This window comes from Crocodylus siamensis, chromosome 1, assembly GCF_052110815.1.
Source record: "Crocodylus siamensis isolate JL-2025a chromosome 1, ASM5211081v1, whole genome shotgun sequence".
Classification (NCBI taxonomy): Eukaryota; Metazoa; Chordata; order Crocodylia; family Crocodylidae; genus Crocodylus; species Crocodylus siamensis.
In genome coordinates, this window is record NC_143395.1 from 400,100,263 (window position 1) to 400,124,522 (window position 24,260).

Below are 24,260 nucleotides of genomic sequence, written 5' to 3' on the forward strand. Positions count from 1 at the left end.
GTGCAAAGGGCTTTTTTTTTTACCCCGCATATAGGGGCCAAAAAAACCTGTGGAGAAAAAAAGCAGAGCTGTATGTACCTCCCAAAGCCAGAGCCTGGCTGGCTGGAGCCACAGGCACATGGCCCGAGAGATCCCCAGGGAGAAGTAGCAGTGGCACCTGCTAGTTGTCCCTGGGGAATTAAACATCCACATGTGTGGACATGGCCAAGGGGGAGAGTTCCAGAGCTGAGGAGCAACTGCTGAGAAGTTTTCTGCATGTTTTTGCTGAGTGAACTTGGCACATTCATGGTACTCACATAGTTTGCTCCCTATTGAACTTGGAGATTGTCAAGGTCCTTAGTTTTTTGTGTGCCTTGTGTATTGCCAAAGCACTGCCAGTACAAAGATTTTTAAAGGAAACAAACTACATCATATACAGCTGTAGTATGCAGTGCAGCCAGAGCTGCAACTGCTGCCACAACTTCCTTGTGCCCTGGCCTACAAGGAGCCCTGCGACTGGGATCCAACTTAGGGAACAAGGTGAGTAGGATACCCCACTGTATAAAGCATGAGATTAGTCTGATTAATACCCTACATCCTCATAATCTCCTAATTATTAAAAGCATTTATATTTTAAATCATGCAATTGAACATCTTAGAATGAATTCCATCAATAAAAAGGCAAGCACAGCATTTTGCTTTTCCTGGAGTGGGGGGCGGGAAAAGAGAAAAAAAAATCAACTTTGTTACTTATTGTAGTACATACAGAATGACACTAGATGGAGTTTGCAAAGTTTGATGATCTGATCCTGCTCACAACATTAACAGATGTTTTGCCAGCGACTACAGAAGCAGCCTTTGTTAGGTCCAGGTTATGAAAACTGAAGCAGCTGTGATTCTAATTTGTGTGAGAGGTGCACATTTTACATCCAAACAACTAGCTCTTGTATTATGTATTGATAACTCGAATGGTGATTTTGAAAATATAGGGGCATGTCCGTCTTCATTTTTAATCTGAGCTTTAATATAAATACTAACACATTTTCAAAGTCTAGTGTAGATCCTGTAATTAATTTAATGTCTTATTCTGGAACAAATGTAGCCTTTAGAATTTGCAAACATATTAATAAATATGACTAATGTTTATCTCTCTGCCTTGTGCAAGATGCATTTTTGGTTGCATTCACCTTCTACAGACATCCTATGAAATAGAATTTCCAAACAAACCTGGGAGGATTAAAAATCAATGATTTACTTAAAAATTTTCCCTTGTAAGTATGGTTCTATTCCTTACAGTAATAGGGCCAAATAATAACTCACTTTTATTAAAAAGGCAATCAGGACTTATAGTAGAAATGGTATCTTTTATTAGACTTTGAGATCTCTTCCATGTCTCTGCAGTATATACCTACAATTTCTATTTAATACACCACAATGACCATGATCAAGATAGTAAAGAATCTCAAGGATAAGCTAGTCCAGGGCTGTTCAGATCTGGTGAGGCTGTGGGCCCCAGATGACACCAGCATGTGTTGCACAGGCTGCACGCTGTGGGAGTGGGCCCCCTAGGACCCACTCACTGCACAGGCTGCTCCAGCAGCATGCAGACCCCATCCTCAGCCATGCAGGCTACATATGCAGGACATGGACCACTCCCCTCCCCACACACACCAACTGGCCTTTCCCCCTTACACAGCAATGGGAGAGGAGGCTGCCCAGGCCCATGCCCTATATACTTAACTGCTTGCAGACTCCAAGTAAACGGTGGGCGACATCCTGGCCCTTTGTGGGCCACATGTGGCCTGCAGGTAGTCAGCTGGGCAGTCCTAATTTAGTCCAACCCCCTGTACAGAAAAATTATGTCCTGTTCCTAAGCCATACCAAACATACATACTTTCTGAAAACCACAACTTCCCTAGGCACATTTCCAGACCCATTTCATTGTCACTTCCTGTAACTTCATTGGTGTCAAAGCTTATGTGACATCACTTTCTGATGTGATACCACTTCCTGTGAGGTCTTTGAATATGGCTCAGCGGCCCACTGGGCGATAAAAAGTTCGTGATCCGGCCCCACATTCAAAAAGCTTGAACATCCCTGCTCTACAACAACTTGCAGAAGACAACACTGACAAAAGGAGAACTATAAGAACTATATAGTAAGACTAATGTTAATGATGTGGTCATGAGTTGCATGATATTTTGCATATTCCTTGAAAATCCAGGTTCTAGAATGATGTGGATACATGAGAATCTCAGTGTCCACTTCTCTAGCCTTCATGGTTGGAAAGAAAAGCTTCAAATTCAAGTGTGTCCTTGGATTCAAAAAAACCAGAAAATAAACAAGTAGTGAACTCCAGATGTACCTTTGCAATTTTAAGCCACTAACAACTTGGGAAGCCTGACTCATGACATTTAATGCTTGGGGATAATACTAGGTGTTCATTAATTAAAAAGAATCAAAGAAGCAGCTGAACTGGAAGGAACAGTTCACAGGTTAGAGAACATTTTTGAGAATGCACACAAAATAAAAAAAGTTGCAACTACAAACCTGTTGCGATTTGGGGGTCGGAAAGACTTCTCCAAGGCTTCAGCATCAATCAGAAACAATATTAGGTCCTTACTGCACTGTATAATGTCACCAACTCAGACACAACGGTGTTTCATCTGTTTATTTTCAAGCAATTTAACTTTTGGATGTGTCTGTAGTTGGAAGAGCATTTATACAGTATTCCATTTTGATAGAGGAGTGTAAACAAGACCCTTAAGGACACTTATCCCCATATGAACATGCCAATAAAAAAAAAAAAAAATGTAATTCAAACTGCTCTAGCACCATATACATAAGGTCTCCTAGTCTATGTACAGGCAACAGCATTGACTAGGCCTTTCAAAGATCCACAACACAACATTGAGTATTTTATATTGTTTTAATAAGCTTTCCAGGATTGTTATATGTTTGAAGTAACATCTGTATGAGTTGCATTCAGTCCAAATTTTCACGCACTTTAAATAAGTCTCTTGCAGTAAAGATTCTAATAAACACTGACTAACAACTAACAATTCCTGCCCCTGCCCCACCCTTCACTGCCATATATTACAGTTTTCTCCTTGATTTTAGTGTTTTGGACTGTAATTAAATAAGCGTCTATCAATCTCCACTTAATATGTGGAGACCCATGGCTAAATATTACATTCACTGCAGTGTCCTGAATACTCTCAAAACTCTTTGAATAGAGTGATCACATCTGGAAGCAAGTGGGGAAAAAACAAAACAAAATAAATACCCCCAATAAGTTGTAATATATGTTTGCAAAAATAATGAGATCTTAGGTCGTAAGAGGCCCCACAAAGTATCTCCATTTAAATCTTTGCTGTCAGGGAGAAAACACCACTTTTGAATACAGCAACAGTTGTACAGAGAAAGAAAAGAAATTCACATACAAAGATTTTTTTAGGAGTCTGGTGCAGAATTTATGCAGTCCTCTACTATTTCAAAGAGATAATAGTAGACATCAGTCCTCCTAGCAATATCAAAGGCAGTTTCATCCAAGTTATTTTTCAAGTTTGGTTTCACGTAGCGATTCATCAGCAAAAGCTGCAGGGTTTCTTTACTACTTTTGTTTCCTGCAGCAAGATGCAATGGTGTCAGCAACCCATTCGTCTGAGCATTGATATCTGCACCATGCTGAAGCAAGAACGAAGCTACTTTTGTATTGTTCCACTTACATGCACTATGCAGGGGTGTCCAGCCATCCACAGTCAGTGCATGGATATCTGCACCTTGGCCAATCAATTCATGCACAATGTCCAAATGTCCGCTGTAGGAAGCACGATGCAGAGGTGTGTACTTATCTTCATCTTGAACATTTACTGGAGCTAGATTTTGTGAAAGGAGCCTTTGTACTGTACTAAGCTAAGAAAGAAAGACAGGCAGTTTAGTACAACACTCCCCAATGAGATGCGCTCCTTTTGCTTCTAAATAGAAACCAACTGATACACGTTAAACAAACAAACCTGCCCCTCTCAAAAATCCATGTGGTTGTGATCATAAACATTTTTCTGAGACAAAAATAAGTTTTTAAATTAAATCAATTATTTTACTGCTGCTGTTTCCTTTGGGAACATGAGATGAATGTGTTGGTACCATATGTAGCTACACAAAAAGAGTATTCATGGACAGATTTACATCTGTTACCCCATTTATTTATTTATTTTTTTAAAGGAGAGTACCCCTTCTGGTGGGTGCCCCCTTCCAGACGTGGAGTGGGGTGGGGGGCTTCTGATCACAAACAGCAGAGGCGATGGTGGCAGCATGCAGGTGCATGGCGGTGCCACTTCCACACTTCTCTGTACCGCCACTGTGTACTCCCTGGGGCCTTCCCAAGAACCCCCGGTTGACAACCCCTGCATTATACAAACTGGTAAATGCACCAATCCTCATGATTCTGAAGAATAACATGTTATTAAGGGTGGTGTTATTTTTGGTCAAAAATAGCTAGCTTCCTTGCCACAAAACCACAATTCATCATCTCTGCATGTAGCATAGTGTTGGATATAAACAGACCAGGTCTGTTTAAAAAACAACCACCTAATCCACAAAACAAAACTTAAAATAATTTCTCTCATCGATAAATAGGGACATTTTCAGTACTGTAACAGAGCATTTTCCACTTAGCATATGTGTTTGTGGCCTCAGTTCAGTAAATCACAACTCAATATTTTTCTGGCCCACTGTCTAGTTATTCCTGGTCTCTCACCTTTTTCACAGCCTTGCAGGCTGTTTTTAGTTCTTTCAAAAATTGTGGATCAACCAATAGAGACCAGTCTTTAGCAGCAACTAGGGTTTCAGTTTCTGGTTAAGCAGGAAATGGAAGGAAAGCAAGCTGAAGATTAAGCTCTGTTTCTGATCTATGCATCCATAACTCTGGAAAAACTCCCCCCCTCCATTCTGCCTTCACAAAAGTAAGGTGTGTGTCTTATTTGAGGGAGTGTGGTATAAAAGAAAAATATGGTGTTCAACAATGCTTTTGTTTTTAAAGTAGCTGAGTAGCTTTAACAAAATGCAAACTTCCTGTTTTTAAGTGATGGACCTATTCTCACCATTCAAATGTATTACCAGTTACCAGAAATAATAGCATACTTGCTAGGCTCATAATTTACATGAAAATACCCAGAATGCTCTTTTGGTTCATCACAACCTCAGAAAAGCACTAGCATTTGAGCGTTGGATAAAAATCAAGGTCATGATCCTACAAGCTAATCTGCAGAGACAGCTCAACTTGTGCAGAGATCCTCAGACTTCAAAATGGGTGACCTACACTGAGCTGCTGGCAGGTTTTGGCCCAAATGGTTTGGCTGAATAATTGGGCTCCTAATATAATTTATATATACAAAAGTGTGTGTATATCTGTATCTAGGTAGATAATTTGTGTTTAACATGTTTTATTTAGACGCTGATTTGAGGGAGTACACCATCAGACACATGCAAAGCACATCAGCTTACCCGATTGTTTTCAGCTGCCCAGAGCAACAGCCTATCTGGATTCTTTTCCAGTTGCTTTTCTTGCATTTGGTACCACTCCTCGCTTTTCTCTTGCTCATCTTCCTCATCCTCAGACTGCCCTGACCAGCAGCTCTGAGTTCCTATGGGAATTAGATGCCTATGCGTTTCCAGCAATTCAAGTTGATTAAAATTCTCAGTGAACTCCTGAAGCTTCTCTCTCTCATCTTCCACGGCACCTATATTTTTCACATCTGAGTTCCCACTTTCACTCATTTCTAATTAGCATCTGCAAGTGCCAAATGTTCAAAATTAAACACTTCATTTTTTCCATGTGCCTTTTTTTCCAGTCATGTATGCCTCACTTCCACAGAACAAATACATATATGTGTGTGCATGCGCACACGCACACACAGCCAACATAAGTTAACTGATGGCTGCAAAAACGAGAGCAACATCATGCTCTGAAGCACCGTTTGTACCTCCTCCTGGCATCCCTGAGCTGCTCTGGACCACCCCTAGTAGTGGTAGAGCCTGAGCCAGACCCCAAATCACCATCCCCAATGCAGGAGGCTGCATCCTGTAGCATTTCACTCACCCCAGCCAAGGCAGATCCCTCTGGCTGGCACAAAGCATCTCACAGAGACTAGTCACCAGGAATCCTGGTTCTTTCCGATTAAAAAAAAAAAATCCCCAATTTTTCGATTAAAGAAAAAAACCCACATTTTCCCGTGATTAAAACAAAGCACTGTTAATATAAAGTTGTAGATATAGTGGCGTTTCATTTTAATCGTGGAAAAATGTGGATTTTGGATTTTATTAATCAAAAAGTATTTTTGGGGTTTTTTTTTTAAAGTCAGAGAAAACGAGGATCCCTGCTAATCACCTGCCCTGCCCCGGGGCTGAGGCAACCCCCCCTGCTTGGGCCGCAATCAAAAACGGCTGGGAGACCCCCTCTGCCATCGCCACCCGCTCCACTGTTGCCGGCCCGGCCCGGCCCGCCTCCCTCCCCTCCCCTCCCCGGCGCCCGCAGGCCGAGCCCTGCCCGCCTCGTGCCCACCCGCGTCTCCAGGCCACGGGGCGGAGCCAGCACCACCCCCCTCCAGAAACCACCTGCAACAGAAACACTTCCGGCCGACGCTCACTACCCCCATCCCTCGGCTTCACGGGCGGATGGTGAGCGCGGGATTTGGGTCGGGGCCGTTCTCGCGAGAGGATGCGCGCGCCTCCGCGTTGCTATGGGAACCGGAGGTGCGGCTGGGCCTAGAGCCCCTACGCTAGGCGCCGCCTGAGCGGGGCGGGGCGAGCGCTCGGCACAAGGCCTGTCCGCCTCCGCCTCGACTTCAGCTTCCGTGTCCGCTCCCGCTCCTGCTCGTCCCCGGTCGCGCCTCCTTCGTCCCGCCACCCCTCTCGACATGGGGCCCGGCACTGCACAGTGAGTTCCCGGGGGGCGTCCGCGCCGCGGGGGGCGGGCGGCGTGGGGGAGGGGCAGGGATTTATCAGGCAAGGTTGAGGTGGGCTATTTAGGAGGTATTAGGACGCTAGCGGTGTTTCTGAACCCTGCGCTGCTCTGACATCCTTTGCAGGGTGCAAGGAGGTAAGCGTAGGTGCATCTCTGCCCGCTTGCTCCTCCTTCCTCCCCCTGACTGCCCCGTCCCTGGTCGAGGACGTCAGCACATATTTGTGTCCCCCCGGCTCCTCCTCCTCAGTCCCCTCTGCACTCAGCAACGCTCAGCCCTGCGCCAGGAGGTGCACTGCAGTAAACGAGTTAGTTTTGGAAACGGGGTGCTGCTCAGTTCCCCAAAGTTTTGGAAGAGTGTGCAGAGTCTAAAATGAATGAGAGCCACTGCTCGGTAGGTTATTTTAATACTTTATTGGCTTTTGTAACTTACTGAGTTAATCTTCTTTTTGTTCCCTGTGGTTTGTTTGTTTGTTTGTTTGTTTTATAGAAGATATTTTGCTCTCCTGCAAGCTGCCCCTTGCCTTTCATAGACGTTAGGGCTGGAAGGGACCTCGGGAGATCATCGAGTCCAGCCCCCCACCCAAAGGGCAGGAAGTCAGCTGGGGTCATAGGATCCCAGCAAAATAAGCATCCAATTTGCTCTTGAAGGTGTTCAGTGTAGGTGCTTGAACCACCTCCAATAGCAGGCTATTCCAGACCTTGGGGGCTCAGACAGTAAAGAAATTCTTCCTTGTGTCCAGCCTGAAACGGTCTCGCAGTAGTTTCTGACCGTTCGACCTCGTCATCCCTTGGGGTGCTCTGGTGAACAAACGTTCCCCCAGGAACTGGTGATCACCCCGATAAACCAGGAGGCCATCAGATCACCCTTTGAACCTGTGCTTTTCCAGGCTAAAGAGCCCCATGGCTCTCAGCCTGTCCTTGTAAGGTCTGTTTTCCTGACTTCTGATCATGTGCGTGGCTCTTCTCTGGACTCTCTCAAGCTTCTCCATATCCTTTTTGAATTGTGGAGCCCAAAACTGGACATAGTACTCCAGCTGCAGCCTCACCAAGGCCGAGTACAAGGGGAGAATGACGTCCTGGGATTTGCTTGAGAAGTATCTATGGATGCAAGCCAGCATTTTGGTCGCTCTATTAGCCGCAGCATCATGTTGCAGGCGCATGTTCATCTTGTGGTCAATGATGACCCCCAAGTCTCTTTCTTCCGTAGTGCTAGCCAGCGTAGCACTGCCGAGCCTATAAGGATGCTGCAGGTTTTTCCTCCCAAGGTGGAGAACCTTGCATTTTTCAGTGTCAAACACCTTCTTTGTTGGGAAGGAAAGTGTATACGTCTCATAATAAAGCTGTTAACCAATTTTTTTACCACAGTAATCATAAATGACTACTTAGTATTTTTTTCCTAAAATATATAAAAATAAAATAATTGTAATAATTTTCTGTTTCATTCAGGGATGATGAAAATACTTTTAAAATCCTGGTGGCTACTGACATTCACCTTGGATACCTGGAGAAGGATCCAGTTCGTGGAAATGATACGTTTGTAACTTTTGATGAAATTTTGAGACATGCTCAAGAAAATGAAGTAAGTGGTCTTATTGCCATGTTAAAAATAAAGCACTGAGATTTAGACCTTGGATGTTTTTCAGAAAATATTACAAAGTGTTCCTTATACCATAATTGAAGGTTGTTAGAGTTAATTGTAGTGGTGAAGTAAATGGGATTTAAGTGCTACGTTGACTTTAAGTGCCATTAAAAATACAACTCGGGTTTCCCAGTTGCTTAAGATATGGACTTGTGAGCAACCTGTTAGAGGATAAAGAGCTGTTGGGTGTTACTGCATGTCAGCTGCTGTGTGGAATTGTCCATGTTTCATAGGTTTCATAGACATTAGGGCTCGAAGGGACCTTGGAAGATTATCGAGTCCAGCCCCCTTATGTCAAGCAGGAAGTCAGGTAGTGTCAAAGGATCCCAGCAAGATAGGCATCCAAATCTTTCTTAAAAGAGTCCAGAGTAGTTGCTTGCATGAACTCTGGAGGGAGTCCGTTCCAGGCCTTGGGGGCTCAGGCAGTAAAGAAATTTTTCCTTATGTCAAGCCGAAAACTGATGCCTGGGTTTCCTCCAGAAACAGCAGGTTTCCCCTTGCAGGTGGGCAGCCTTTTAGCTTGCAAGGGGTCCTGCTTGGGGCCGCTGAGAGCGGGACACAGGGGGCCCATGTGCATGTGTGTGGCTGCACACATGCACGTGGCCAGGAATACAGCCGGGCAGTGTGGACTGCAGCTCCCTGCAGGTAAGTCTGTAGAGGCGGAAAGGTGTAGCTGGGCAGATCGAGGTCTCCAGAATGAAGGAGTGAGTGGGGCTGGTCTGGGGATGCTGCCCACCCAGGGCAGTGCATGGGAACCTGGGCCAAGGCAGGGAATAGGACAGAGCCATGGGCAGCTTGTTTAGGAGGGCATAAAAGGGGACAGTTCCCCACTGCTGTGTGTACCTTCCCAGGGGAGGCATGGTGGGGGGCATGTGCCCCCTCCATATTTGTGCCCAGGGTGGATACCAGTTGCCCACTGTGGACTTGGGGCTTTCCACCCTGCTGCCTTTCCCTCGGGAGGCCTGCACTGGCTATGTGCCCCTCACCCACTTGGCAGCAGTAGGGGCAATGAATTGTGCTTGCTGCTGCCAGGCAGGCAAGGGATGTGGCCCATGTGTGGTTCCTGGGGCAAAGGCAGCAGGGCAGAGAGCCCTGAGCCCACAGCAGACAGATGGCCCACATCCACCCTTACCCTATTCGGCTTTGCTCCAGCTGTGGCAGGAGGGTGAGGGGAGGTGGGGAGCAGAGGCAGGCATGTGTCATCCTACTCTCAGCCCTACCAGGTCCTGCTCTTCCTGGGGCCGGGTCCTCAGCCTCCTCCATGGGGCACGGAAGCTTGCTCTGCCCTGGCAGTAGTAGCACCAGGAGGGGAATGGGCCCTTCCTTCTGGAGTCCAGCACCGGGGACCTGGGGCCCAACTGTGGGGGAGGAATGGCCCAGTTTCTTCAGGCCTGGAATAGTCCCGTGGCCCTGACATGGGCAGAGGGAGGAGACCAGAGAGCCTGGCCCAGAGACTACCCAGTTGTGTGCAGCTGGGAAGGCTCACAGCTTCCCTTCTCAGCCCTGCTGGGCAGGCTCAAGCAGTTGACCCTTGGCAGTTTTACATGTGTTTTGGGGATGGGAGGAGTGGCGCTTTAATTAGAGCAACTGTGAGAGCTGCTCCAATTTAAGTGCCACAGCGTGTCATATATCATCACCCTCACACTTAAAAATGGTGGTGGCAGTACTTGAACTAAAGCTTATTCACAAGCTTTAGTTCAAGCACCCCTGCCCCCATTTTTAAGCACCAGGATGCTGATACATGTGATACAAGAGGCTGCTGAAGCGTGCCAAAAAAAGGGTTTGTGTTAGTAGTTTAAAATGCCTCGCATTATTACTAAATATCAGTTATCGGATTGGCTATCTGTATTGGCTGAGAGAATTTTTTTATCGGTGCACCCCTAGTTATGGAGGGATGCACTGAGTCAAAAAAGTTTGAGAACCACTGCTTTTATGGTAAGTTGTTCATATGTCCATACCCTTAGGCACTTTTGAAAATGTTATCTCTATTTTTAGGAGTCTTGTTTCCCAAATATTTAAATGGATTCTTTGTCATCCTGGTAAAGATGGTTTTGTTGAATGAATGTTTATCTAACTCAAAGTTCTTCGGCATCCCTATTAAATGTGTGCAAATTAAATGTTTATGATTTAGCTACAGTAAAAATTCTGGACTTTTCTTTGTAAAATACTTTAATTCAGTTAAAAATTTTAGTGTGTTATTCTTGTAAAAGCTAGTTGGCATCTTATTAGTTTGTTTTAACTGGTGTACCCTTTTGTAATTTTCATTTTTCCCCTTAAATAGAACTTTTATATTGTTATGGAGAATAATTTTTAAATTGCAAAGTGTAAGCATAGACATTTGAGGCTTACTGGTTTTATAATTTATACATAAGGCATTTATATAGAATCCTAGATAAACTCCATGCATGCACTTCTTTGTAAAACTAGTAATTTTACAAGACCACTTGGGGAATTAGTATTAAGATTTTATAAAATACCATTTGAATATAACCCAAATTTTGGTACTTGTACAGGTGGACTTTATTTTATTAGGTGGGGATCTCTTTCATGAAAACAAACCCTCAAGAAAAACACTACATACTACCTTTGAGATATTAAGAAAATACTGTATGGGAGATCGTCCTGTGCAGTTTGAAATTGTGAGTGACCAGTCAGTCAATTTCAGTTTTAGCAAGTAAGTATATTTACTACAAATTTTGAAATAACTGTTTTTTCAATTAACTAATTTGTTATTGTGAACTTTGATTCCACAAGCTGCTTTGTGGATGGACTCTCCTATTTTCAAAAAGGGAGGAAGGAGGAACCAGGAAACTATAGGCCTTTTAGTCTTACCTTGGTCCTGGGGAAGCTCTTTGAGAGAATTATGCAGGAGCACACCTGCAAGGGACGAGCAAGGGAAAGGGGCAACCAACCTGGGTTCATTAGAGGCAGGTCCTGTCAGACCAACCTGGTGGCCTTTTACAACCAGGTCACAAAATCCTTGGACACAGGTGTCGCGGTGGATGTAGTCTTTCTGGACTTGGAAGGCCTTCGACACCGTCTCTCACTCCATCCTAAGTAAAAAATTAGGCAACTGTGGTGTTGATGCCTTCACAGTCAGATGGGTCACAAATTGGCTGGAGGGCTGCACTGAGAAAGTGGTGGTGTATGGGTCATTTTCAACCTGGAGGGACGTGGACAGTGGTTCCCCAGGGCTCGGTCCATGGGCCCGCACTGTTCAACATCTTCATCAGCAACTTGGATGAGGGTGTGAAAAATACCTTGTTCAAATTTGCAGATGACACTGAGATGTGGGGAGAACTGGGCATGGTAGAGGAGAGGGACAGGCTGCAACTAGATTTGGACAGGTTCCAGGGGTTGGCGGATGAGAACAGGATGGATTTCAACGGTGACAAATGCAAGGTATTGCACCTGCGGAGGAAGAACCAGCAGCATACCTACAGGCTGGGGAACTCCCTTCTCATCAGTGCAGAGGCAGAAAAGGATCTTGGAGTCATTATCTATTCCAACATGAACATGGGCCACCAATGTGAGGACGCAGTCAGTAAGGCCAACCGCACTTTGTCATGCATCCATAGATGCATTATGAGCAGGTACAAGGAGGTGATCCTCCCCTTCTATGCAACATTTGTCAGGCCGCAGTTGGAGTACTGTGTCCAGTTCTGGGTGCTGCACTTCAGGAGGGATGTGGACAGCATGGAGAGGGTCCAGAGGAGGGCCACTCTCATGATTGGGGGCAGCAAGGCAAGCCTTATGAGGGGAGGCTATGGGACCTGAACCTGTTCAACCTTTACAAGAGAAGGCTGAGAGGGGATCTGGTGGCTATATAAACTGGCCAAGGGGGACCAGCAGGCAGTGGGAGAGTCCCTGCTTCCCTGAGCACTACTGGGAGTAACAAGGAGTAACGGCTATAAGTTGACTGAGAGTAGGTTCAGGCTAGACATCAGGAGGCACTACTTCACAGTCAGGACGGCTAGGATCTGGAACCAATTTCCAAGGGAAGTGGTGCTTGCTCCTACCCTGTGGGGCTTCAAAAGGAGGCTAGATAATTACTGAGCCGGGGTCATTTGACCCCCAGCATTCTTTCCTGCCCATGGCAGAGCGTCAGACTTGGTGATCTGCTTAGGTCCCTTCCAACCCTACCAACTGAAACTGAAATCTCTGGGTCTTCCTGCCATCTCAGAGGTTTACTTTTGTGGAGCAGCTTGTAGGATTGAGTTCTCTCTCTGAGAACTTTAGTTTCTTTAAATAATCTTATGATCTACCATGACCAAAGTATGATTATGTGTGTGTGTTTGTGTGTGGCTGTTGTAATTTTTAAGCATAATGCATAGTGAAAATCAGATAATTGTGTTTTTTTCCAGTCTAGACTAATTCCAGAGCCCTGCCTTTCTCCTCAGCATTTCCTACTGGTTAGGTTAGACAGTGCCCATCATGTCTTCTGCAAATCCTGTTCTATAGGCCCTTTGGGTACCTATTCATGAGCAGCGAGGCTGTTTCGATGCATTAATCAAGTCTGCTGAAGCGTACTAATTACTGCACTTTGGGACACACTGTGCCACTCAGGCTGTCACCCTGGGTCTTGGCATTGCATGCAGGGACCATGCACTGGGCTGTGCCAGGTCCTGCCTCCATGCAACTGGTCCAGCCTGGCCTGATGGTGCATGGCGCCCTTGTGGGGGAGCGAGGTGGGGGTGGCATGCCCTGCTGGAACCGGGGGACCCACCCCTCCTGAGCAGTCCCCCTCCCCCCACACATAGCCCCCCCGCCCCAAACCACCCTCCCCCTTCAAATTTCACCTCCACAAATCCTACAGCCACCCACAAACCCCACGCACACCCTCCCCCCTGAACCATATCTACCCCTACAAATCTTACACTTTGCATGCCCGGCCAGCCACATGGGAACCTGCTGGCAGGAGCTGTGGCTGCAGGGGCAACTGCAGCCCTGCCTCCGCCCACACCAGTGCTAGGACATGCAGCTCCAGCCTGGGGGGCATGATGGGCTGGGGGGAGGGGTGGAGGTAGGAGCAGGGGTGTGTCAGAGAGAGTTGGGAGTGGGGGGAGCGCCCCAGGTAGGAGAGGTCTCCAAAGCCACACATAGACCCCCACCCTCCTAGAGCAGCCAGTGCAAGGGGGTCTGGCCTGGGAAGAAAGGGCCCATCTCAGTCCCTGATCCCCAGTCGAGGGCTTCCCAGGAGCTACATGGGTCAGGGAGAAGAACAGCAAGGGATGGTGCTGCTCAGAGCCACAATGCAGTGGGTGGGACAGCTGCAGCTGGATTCATGTCCTGGTGCTGGGCAGAGCTGTGGCTGGGAGGGAGCTAGTGGGGGAAGGCAGGGGCTGTGGGTCAGGAGTGAGGGGATGGGGGGGTGATAGAGGCTGTGGGTTGAGAGTGGGGGGCAAGGCACTGGCATGTCAGTGCTGCTCAGTGCCATACACCCTGGTGAGTGAAGGGGGTAGGGGCAGCTTAATTTTTTCTATGACAAGCCCCTGTTCCTTCCCCCCCCCCCACAAAGTAAATGCCAAAGTGTATAGGTATTTAGAACCCAATTTATTAGTATGATAGAGGCACTGGTAGGCTTCCAAATTGCTTTAAACTTGTAAATATATCAATAAAACATTGTCCAACCATTCTCTCTGTATATAGTGGCATTTAACTTTAATAGTGAAAGGACATGAATTTGGGGTATTTGAATTTAGATAATTTGGGTTTCTTATCGGAGAACTTGTAATTTTTAAATGGGGAACACCAGGATCTCTGTTGGTGAGACAAGTGGCAAGACCTGGGCAGGTGAGCCTTTCCAGGGATGGTACTGGGGGGCCAGCTGGAGGGCAGACAGAGGTGGTCGGCCTCCTGGCTATTTGGGACCAAGAGGGTACGCTCTGACAGTTCAAAGCGGGCCACCATAAGAAGCAGATCTTCTGGGCGATAGCTGCTCAGATGGCACAGCGGGAGCACCAGAAGACATGACAGTAATGCTGTCTGATGGCCAGTTGTGCAGCCATGGCCCACTGGCAGCTGGCTCAGAGGTGCAGGAGGCTCTGTTACAGTTCTCATACCACAGCCTAGGAGGCCTTGCAGTCCCCATCCAGATCTGGCAGGCGTGCAGCCTCGGGGCCACAGATGCAAAGGGGTGGCTGTTGTCGCAGGTGGCAGCAGGTTACAGCTAGGCAGCAGCCCCGACTGCCAGATTGCTGCAGTAGGTAGAGGGTGCAGGGGCCACTCCAGGTTAAGGATGCTTCAGCAGTCCAGCTGGCACAAGGGGCTGGTATCCTCAGCTCCCAAGTGGCTGGGCCTCAAGCTCCTGAGGGCAAGTAGTCCTGAGCTGCTTGTCAGGGCAGGTTTTTATACTGCTGGGGCCAGCACAGGTGCTGGCCCCAGGCCCTAGCTCCTCCTTCCTGAAGATGTGGGGGGAGCTGGGCAGGGTCACTTTGCCCCCAGTGGCACAATTTGCCCTACGCCAAAGTAAATGTTCAGGCATGTGTGCTGAGGCGAACATCTCTTGCACAAATTTGTGCTGCTCCTATTTGAGCTGCTGCAAGCTCATATGCCTGCATGTGTGGATGCGCCCAGTGGCAGGGCACCAAAATTTAATCTTTGCGAAGCTCAGGATTTACAAATTGTTAAACTAAGATAAGCTGTGGAATAGCAGATGCATGGGAAATCCCTGCCATTTTTATGTTGCAGTAACTTGTTTGTTTTTAGTGTCTACTGTGAATCGAGCCCTAAGTTACTTCAGTGTTGCACAGAAAATCTGTGGCAAAGCAGGGACTTGAAAACAAATCCTAGCATAGTGGCCAACCAATAGATTATTTATTTGGAAAATGTGAAATAAATCAGCAGAACTGTGAAATAGATTATTTATTTATCTCTGCCCTCCCCTCCCCATTCCCACTAATTTAGGGTAATCGTCTCACAATAGTAATACTTTTTTATGCTTTTTTTTTTTTTTGTATAGAGAGAACTTGCAAAGACATTTTAAGTCATTTTTTTCCCCTCCTTTTATTTAGGTTTCCATGGGTGAACTACCAGGATGGGAATCTCAACATTTCTATTCCTGTTTTTAGTATCCATGGTAATCATGATGATCCCACCGGGGTAATTATCTTAATCATAAAGAAATTACAGTGTTGAGAAATATTCTTTTCCCTTTTTCATTATAAGCATTTGAATCATTTCAGTCCTCTTTCTTTCTTTCTTTCTTTCTTTCTTTCTTTCTTTGTTTTCTTTTTTAATCACTTTCCCCCCACAGTCCTCTGCTTTGCTCATGTCACGCTCAGACCACATCCAGTTTGAAAATGGACCATAAGAAACCATATGATCTTTTAATTTATTCTAGGATCCAACTTTATAGTTGAGATAAAGGCACTATTGATGGAGAGAAGTAACAGATATTCAAAGAATATTAAATTTAGGTGTAGAAGCTAACTTTTTTTTCCTCATAAGGCAAAAGATTCAGTATCCTGACTTGTAATTTGACTCCTTTTTGTCTATGTATTAGCTGTATTCTAGCTTGATGTACTTTGGTTGTATTTTTTACTAAATTTTAATTGGATTATTTTTACAAAATAACAAAATATTTTTAGTTTAAACCCCTCCCAATTGTTGCTAATAATTAGGCACCTATTCTTTAAATTATTTTTCTTATAGATTTTAATTTTGCATTTTACATAATGTATAATAGCAGGATTTTGCTTATGTTGTACAACAAAGATGAACCTTTTTAATAAGAGCAAAAATAACTTTGACTGCTTTCCATGAGTTACCATTTAACCAAGTTGGATTCTGTTCAGATTTTCTTTTATGATATTTGAGAGATTATTACTGTTTGTGTGAAGGCAAATTGATTAACTTTCTGTTCTTTATTATATGTGTAGGCAGATGCACTGTGTGCACTGGATATTTTAAGCTGTGCAGGATTGCTGAATCATTTTGGACGTTCGGTGTCTGTAGAGAAGATAGATATTAGTCCCCTTTTACTTCGCAAAGGCAGCACAAAAATTGCTCTGTATGGATTAGGTAAGCTTCCTATTTGCCAGACTTTGGTTAATCCTCCTGCATATTTCTGAGGCACGTGTAGGCCCCTGTTTTTTAGTACAGTTTTTTAGTGCAGTACCAACACGTCCATTCCTACTGAGATTCTTATTCTGGTTTAATTTAAAGCCAGTGAGCCAGGTACATACTGTACACTGGAAATGTGGTGTGTATAAGTTGTGCTTTTCTGCCATGACCTTGCAACAATAGGCCATGTGTGCCCTGTGAGCTCTAAGAATCCATTTTTGTAATTCACTCACCAACGGAAGGCAAGCGTCCAAGAAACAGGTTGTACAGAATTCGCATGTCTGCTCACTGCCATTTTCATGCTTCTCACACTATTCCAACTGAGTACCTGTGAAAAGAAAATTTTCTTTTCTTTAGTTGGCCATATTGGTTTATAAAGCCCTTAATCATGTCTGTTCTGCGTAGAATTACATCATCCTCTGAGCCCTGTTCACCTTAGAATTGATCTCTTAACAATGCCATCTTCTATTGCTATGCCTTTGGGATATCATGTTTGTTGCGGTATTTCCTATGATATATTTGCTTATTACACATTCTCGTCCCTTGCTCCTGAATGAAACCCCTTTCATCCTCTGCTTCCTTATTATTTGTGTTCTCTTGTACATCACTTTGTTTTTGTTGGCAAATACAAAACCTCTCAGCACACAGACTTATCTTTTTGTTTGCTTAGGCATCTTATCCAAATACTATTTCATGCTAAATTCATAAACGATACCAGGAGCTGGACAAGAACCTAGGTTTTCCCCTTCCCTCTCCACTTCCTCCCTCCTCATTAGCAGAGTAACCTCCTCACATGGCTTATAAATTTAAGCTCCCTCTTCCTTGTTCTCTCTTTTGCTTATCGTGTCCTCAGCTCAGCCTAGTCCCAAGTCTAGTGGTTAGGATACTTTCTTGGGAGATGAAAGATGTGGATTTGAACCCTCCTCAGGCTGTGCAGTTCTTGACCTCTGAGTGACCCAAGTTGGTTTCTGGCAGAAAGCATAGGTGCCCACTAGGTTGCCAAAAGCATAGGGGCCAACATCTAGGTGGGTTAGCCTGGGTTTCTGTTAGGAGTGCACTGATAATGATTTTCTTGGCCGATACCAACAGCCGATGTATTAACCAGCCATATCAGCTGATACTGATCTGATAGCTGATTTTACAGGAATGCAGTACAGCAACATGGAGAGCAGCATCTGGCCGATAAGTTGTGGGGGGGAGGGGGAAGGGCCATGGGAATCCACATCAAGGTCTTCAGTGGTGAGGGAGGGAGTGGGGGAGGGGGATGGAGCTACAGGCGGCTTGTCTGGGGAGTGGAGTGGCTCCCTGCCACTGCATGCATCCCTGGCGGAGGCAAGAGGGGCATGGGCCCTCCTTGGACTTGTGTGTGAGGCGAGGGCAGACTGCTCGCTGTGCGCTTGGAGCCAGAGGTTGCACCGGCCTTTTCCCAGCAGTGGGGGGGCTGGTTTGGGCCTGTGCCTGGGGCAGGCAGTGGCAGTGGTGGGAGGGGTGGCTGCAGGGTGAGCTATAGCCACCTAAAATTCCCTGTAGCCACCCCTTTCAGCGCCGTCACCTGCCCTGAGCACAGCCCCAGCGCAGCCTTTGGCCCTGAGCCCGCAGCAAGCAGCCTACAGTTGCCCCATGTACAAAACTGGGGGAGGAGCATATGCCACCCATGCCTCCTCTGGGGGAGCCGCTCATAGCTCTGTCCTGCTCCCAGCCCCAGGGTTGTCTGGCCCCAGGGTTTCCCTTGCTGGGCAGCACCTGCCTCTGCCCTTGCCCCTGCTTCACTCCCTCCTTCATTGTGGGGGGGTCTCGATTTGCATCTCCCCATAGACTTACTGACAGGATGCTGCTCTTCAAGCTGCCTGGTTACATTCCTGTCCGTGTGCATGCTGCACCTGCGCACATGCACGCAACATTTATCAGTGACATTATGAGCTACACTGGCCAAAAAGCGCTGATTGCCAATAATGTTAATTTTCCTAAAGTAGTTAAGGGATCTAAACCCTGTTGACACTAATAATTTACCATTGGTCTCAATGATAAGTTACACACCTATATACCTTTGTGGATATCGCCCTTGGCATACTGGGTAACAGATTAACGTTTTGCTCCATCCATTCCAGGGGCTATTCCAGATGAGAGGTTGTATCGTATGTTTGTTAGTAAGCAAGTAACTATGCTGAGGCCAAAAGAAGATGAAGACAGCTGGTTTAATTTGTTCGTGATTCATCAAAACAGGTAATCCAATTGACTGGAGTTTGATTTTGGTATGTAAATATACAGTTAATGCAACAAAACATTAAAAAAGCTATTCAGGAATACTATGCAAGGAAGTGACAGTATAGAGAGAAGCAAAACTTGCTTAATGTTGTGGTGATTTCTGCAGCTAGACCAGTTGGATAGAAAGGTGTAAAGGAGCAAAAACATAAGTGAGAAGTCAGTCACTGAATTAAAACAGTGAAAAGAGCACAACCCTATTAGTAGCTTTTTACAGTTAGAATAAAATTGCCTGCCATAAAAACAGCTGTTGAATTTCTGTTTTGTCCTATTTTAATATGCATTAGGGCTGTGAGAAGCTTCTGTTGCTGATTTGATTCAGCGGCCAAATCTCCGAATCGAATCGGGAGAGCCATTAATCTCTCTGAATTGAATCCGAACCCTCCAAATGGATTTGAAGAAATTCGATGATTCGGCTGTAGACAGAGCTTGAAATGTTTTTTACATACCTATGGGTACTAGGTGGCTTATCAATGCTGAGGTGGTGGGAGGGCACCTGGGGTCCCTCCCTTGGCTGATTGCCAAGCGGGGGAGGGAGGGAGGTTCCGCCGCTGAGCTTGTGGGGGGTCCCCATGCTCCTGTGGGATGCTCTGTCTGCCCCACCATTGCAGCATTCACGAGCCACGCCTGGTACCTCAAGGTATGTAGAAAAAACATTTAAAGCTGTGTCTGTGACCAAATTGCTGATTCTTCAAATTGGCATAGACTCTTCAGATTCGGATTCAGCCAGATCGAATCAGGACAGTGATCCAAATCAACGAATCAAATCACTGTCTCTGATTCGGACTGAATCTGAATTGAACACAGCCCATTTTGCACACCCCCAGTATGCATGCGTAATACACACAAGTCTAGATATAAGGTTGTATACTAAAGGTGGAATAACTCAGCTGCTGATTTTAATGTTCCAGTTTCTCAACTTATTTGACTGTGAAGGTGAGTTTAGAAGTTCCCATGCTTTTCTTTGCATGTTTTGTTATAAAAACCTATCTACTGCAGGGAATTGGACCTGCCTGTGCTGTTCCTGCCTGCAGTGTTTTGCTAGGGAAATGAGGAGGCAGAAGTCTATGAATATTGCACAGAAAGCACAATTTTCCAGGCATCTTTAGTAAAAACATTTTTGCTGAATTGGGTTACTTACTTGTCAGTGCCTTTTAGTAATTGGGGTTTAGGGGGGAATTCCCTTAAAGTGAGGGAAGTAGAGAAATTTCAAAGAAGTTTAAAAGCAAAATGAAATTTATGAAAGATTGAAAAGTCTGCATGAAAGAAGAATGAGAAACAGATAAAACAACTGAAACAGAAAAAGTCCAAATACCCAGGAGGAGGAACAGAAAAAGGGAATGCATTTTACTAAAAGTTTTAGGAGAGAGATTATATTTCCAAGGTCATTAATTTTGTGGGTTTTTCCCAACTACTTTCTTTTAAACACAGAAAAATAACTTTTTAAAAAACAATAAAAGCAGTATTTGTCATAACATTTAATTAATATATCATATCTATGGAGGGAATAAATATTGTAAAATACAAAATAAACATTAACTGAAGTATCTTTAAATTCACAACTTTTTTTTCCTTTAAAACAATGCTTGTTTTAATTCTTTCTTTTTCTTTTGAACAGGAGTAAACATGGAGCCACGAATTACATTCCAGAACAGTTTTTAGATGATTTTATTGACCTTGTTATTTGGGGTCATGAACATGAGTGTAAAATAGCACCCACCAGAAATGAACAGCAACTTTTCTATGTATCACAGCCAGGAAGTTCAGTAGTTACTTCTCTATCACCAGGGGAAGCTGTGAAAAAGTATGTTTTGATTTTTCTGTTTAATTTTTTTCTCTTTTCTGTTTTTCTTGCATGCTGGAAAAGTCAGCAAAAGGCTTCCCAGAGTCTAACTGTCCATAGGGCTAATATGGTTAAAAACTGCTTGGTTCTGTATCCACCAGCAAACAAAGGAGTCATGTGGCTAGCATTATGTCCATCCAACTTTGACTAGGGATGTAAATATTGTTAAAAAATCTCTCAGCCCTTTGACAGGATGGGAAAGAGGTGGTAGCAAGCCCAGCCAGACAACACATGAATCCCCTGCTGGGAGGCAAGAAGCACCTGTGAAGGAGAAGCTAACTGGTTAATTGATGCATTAGGCCCTTCACTGTTTTCCTCTTTAACCTCAGGCTGTAGGTACTAATCCCCCTTGCTCCTCCCTTTCCCTTCCTCCCTCTGTTGCCTTCTGCTTTCCTGTTCCTGCTGGGGCACTGCATAGCTTTTCTTCCTCCCCTTCTCTACCAGGCTGTGCCACACTCCACGTCACTCACTGGACTTATTGATTAATTGATTAATTGTTTAACTTTTCACATCCCTAACTTTGACTCAGCCTAATTGGCTGACTAACCATTTGCAGCTGTGTTCCTGGGTGTGACATATGGAATGAGTCAAGAGCAGTGCTTGAGTTTACCATACTCCCAAACTGTGTTAAGCAGAACACCTCTCATATCACTCCAGCATGTGCAGTTTTGCATTCTTGTGGAAGAGCTAAGCACAATCTGGCCACGTGAATTCAAACTTAGTGAGGGCGGTGTCTTGGGTAGAGTTTTGAGAACACTGTGACTGCTGAATGATATTCGGTGAGGTTGATTAATTTTCTAAAATTAAGTCATTTAGAAAATTATGGATTCTGTGACTTCTGTGTCCCTTTTATACTAACTTATTCATTTCATTATAGGCACATTGGTTTGCTGCACATTAAAGGAAAGAGAATGAACATGCAGAAGATTCCTCTTGAGACAGTACGATGTTTCTATATAGAAGATATTGTCCTTGCCAATCATCCAGACATTTTTAACCCAGATGATCCTAAAGTAACTGAAAAAATACAAGCATTTTGTATGGAAAAGGTAATTTCCTTTTATGATATCAGTTCACTTGACCCGGGGGCGCGTCTTGCTTCTCTTTCTGTCTGCTGCTTGCACACCGGATGACAGAATAAAGTTCTCCACTACTGGTCTCTGCCTCTGTATAGGGCTTCACTGGCTGTGCTTAGAGTAGTCAGTCATGAAGTATTATGATTATCTGATAAGCATATTGAACCATATAAGATATTAAAACATACACATACCCTAGCTCATTTTAGTGCTGGTGTTGTTATCAATCTTATGTGAGAGGAGCTTTTCAGTTTACATGCATTTTTGGCCAGATTTTACCCTGTCTTTATGCACATCAGAGAGTAGAGTTTGACTCTCTATTTAAATGGCCATATTTTTTCTAACTGGGTTAGTTTTAAACGGTACCTTAAAACCTCTGGGTAGCTACAACAAGAGCAAATAATTGGAATTAAAGACTAATTTTATAGTAAGACCTTTCAATTTGTGCTTTTTTAGGTTGATGCAATGCTGGACAAGTCAGAAAGGGAACGTCTAGGAAGTCCACGTCAGCCAGAAAAGCCCCTCATAAGATTACGAGTAAGGCTCAGTTGTTTTATTCTAAAACTCCAGTTACTTTGTTGTGTATTTTGAAACTTTGTTTAAAAAAAAAAAGGTTTGTGTTGTTATTTGCTCATATGTAATTTAAAAATTAAATCCTGCATTCAGACTGGAATTCTTGTAGTAGAGAATGATTGGATGGAATTTCTTTCTGTACATATCACTGCTACTGCTTTATATGGTTTATGGATTTCAGAACTTTATGGATTACTGAAAGATGCTGCTCTCTCCAGAGATGAGCAAGCTACCTCTGCAGCCAGACATGGGGTACTATGATGAGGTGTGTTGCACATGCACAGCATTTAACAACAGACTAACTTATTCATGTTTTTAATTATTTTTTGAAAGGAAATATATGTATCTTGGCATACATTAATTCCTTAGTTTTCACACTGCTGTCTTCAGATTTCATACCTTAATGCATTCTTTCTCTTCCCATCCCCCCCCTTTTTTTTTTAAGGTTGACTACACAGGAGGTTTTGAACCATTTAATGTTCATCGTTTCAGCCAGAAATTCATGGATAGGGTAGCTAACCCAAAAGACATTGTTCATTTTTTCAGACATCGTGAGCAAAAAGAGAAAAATGGTAAATAGAAAACATAATGCTGTGAGCTAATTTTCCTTGTTACTTTATATTTTATCTTCATAACAGTATTTATAAAATGTTGGCAAGCAGTTAACAAATGTGCAAGGTGTCCCAACTAATCTTTAGAATATTGCAGAAAGATTTGGGTTTATGGGTGGCTTTTTGTTTCTTTAAAAGTCTTGGTATTGAAAGGACTCCTTCTGCACTGCATGTCTACTGTGTTGCTTTGCATAGCAGTTGAATATCAACATTTTAAAAGGTAATGGTTTGTCAGCATCTGCAGAGAATGTGAAAAGTGCTGTGTGCATGTTAACCTTTTTACCATTTTGCAAAGGTTTCTACCTCATTTCACAACTACTGAGCTCTAGTGGACTTAGGAAATGTCTGTTACCTAACCTCCTTTGAATCCATGTTTCATGAGAAATATGAGGACTCTTTCCTTTTTTTAGGTGCGTGCATTTGCTTAAAAAGATTTGTGAAACACAGAGGCATAACTGGATGCTCGAGTGCTCTTGGTAGAAGTGGCACATAGGATATCATCAGTGGCTGTGCTGCCGGTGGTGCAGCAGCCAGGCTGGCAGCACAGTTGCTGCTATTTTTGTGCCCCCTTCCCCCTCAAATCCCCTTCCCTCTTTCTTTCATTACTAGTAAAGAGAAGACTGAGGAGAAGGGGATTTGATAACAGTCTTCAGGTACCTGGAGAACGATTATGGAGGGGACGGGGATAAGCTTTTTCCTGTGGCTATAAGGGCCAAGACTAGGAGCAACAGCCTAAAGTTGCAGCAGGGAAAATTTAGGTTGGAGAGTAGGAGGAACTTCCTGACTGAGGGTGGTCAAGCAATGGAACAAGCTACATAGAGAAGCTGTGGAATCTCCATCCTTGGAAACTTTCAAAAGTACGTTAGACAAACATTTGGCTGGGATGGTTTAGTCAGGGATGATTGAGCAGGATTAGATGACCTTGTGAAGTCCCTGTATCACAGGTGTCAAAGATCTGGCCTTGCAAGTGTCCTCCCTGACTGGGGATTTAAGAACATAGGAACTGCCATTTACTGGGTCAGACTGTAAGTCCATCTTGCCCAGTATCCTGTATCACACAGGCCCCCTTTTAACTAGGTAACTATGCCTTAAATTGTGACCCAGCTACTTGTTCAACCAATTAACGGTATGATAAAATAAGCAATAAGCTACAAAATTATTTCACAAAAAATGTGTAATAACTTTTTAGCTTGTTCTGATCATGCCATTAATTGAATGAGTGGCCAAATGCTCCCCTGTAGAGTGCTCT

General features: G+C 44.4%; 2 protein-coding genes across 5 annotated transcripts in view; one reads left to right on the forward strand and one right to left on the reverse strand.

The window, feature by feature from the left end:
• Window positions 1–1,469: 1,469 nt before the first annotated feature.
• ANKRD49 (ankyrin repeat domain 49) lies at window positions 1,470–6,686 on the reverse strand. Of its 3 annotated transcripts, none has more exons than XM_090030544.1 (3): window positions 6,595–6,686; window positions 5,485–5,770; window positions 1,470–3,894 (listed from the first exon to the last, which is right to left on the reverse strand). In XM_090030544.1, exons 2-3 carry the CDS (start codon window positions 5,755–5,757, stop codon window positions 3,433–3,435), a joined length of 735 nt encoding a protein of 244 aa, XP_089886670.1. In that variant the 5' UTR covers window positions 5,758–5,770; window positions 6,595–6,686; the 3' UTR covers window positions 1,470–3,432. The 3 variants fall into 3 exon arrangements, with proteins under 3 accessions (XP_089886670.1, XP_089886673.1, XP_089886665.1); XM_090030547.1 differs by having other exon boundaries at window positions 6,542–6,598; XM_090030539.1 differs by lacking the exon at window positions 6,595–6,686 and adding an exon at window positions 6,080–6,454 and having other exon boundaries at window positions 1,471–3,894.
• Window positions 6,687–6,753: 67 nt separating this feature from the next.
• The window catches only part of MRE11 (MRE11 double strand break repair nuclease), a 38,672-nt gene continuing 21,165 nt past the window's right edge, over window positions 6,754–24,260 (forward strand). The window contains exons 1-10 of one of the 2 annotated variants that reach the window (XM_090030526.1): window positions 6,754–6,916; window positions 8,390–8,522; window positions 11,096–11,256; window positions 15,596–15,683; window positions 16,463–16,604; window positions 18,755–18,869; window positions 20,527–20,712; window positions 21,629–21,800; window positions 22,284–22,364; window positions 22,846–22,972. In XM_090030526.1, the coding sequence (XP_089886652.1) occupies window positions 6,897–6,916; window positions 8,390–8,522; window positions 11,096–11,256; window positions 15,596–15,683; window positions 16,463–16,604; window positions 18,755–18,869; window positions 20,527–20,712; window positions 21,629–21,800; window positions 22,284–22,364; window positions 22,846–22,972 (1,225 nt within the window). In that variant the 5' untranslated portion in view covers window positions 6,754–6,896. Of the gene's footprint in view, window positions 6,917–7,182; window positions 7,335–8,389; window positions 8,523–11,095; window positions 11,257–15,595; window positions 15,684–16,462; window positions 16,605–18,754; window positions 18,870–20,526; window positions 20,713–21,628; window positions 21,801–22,283; window positions 22,365–22,845; window positions 22,973–24,260 lie in introns of those variants that run through there. The other variant, XM_090030533.1, reaches the window with a different exon arrangement.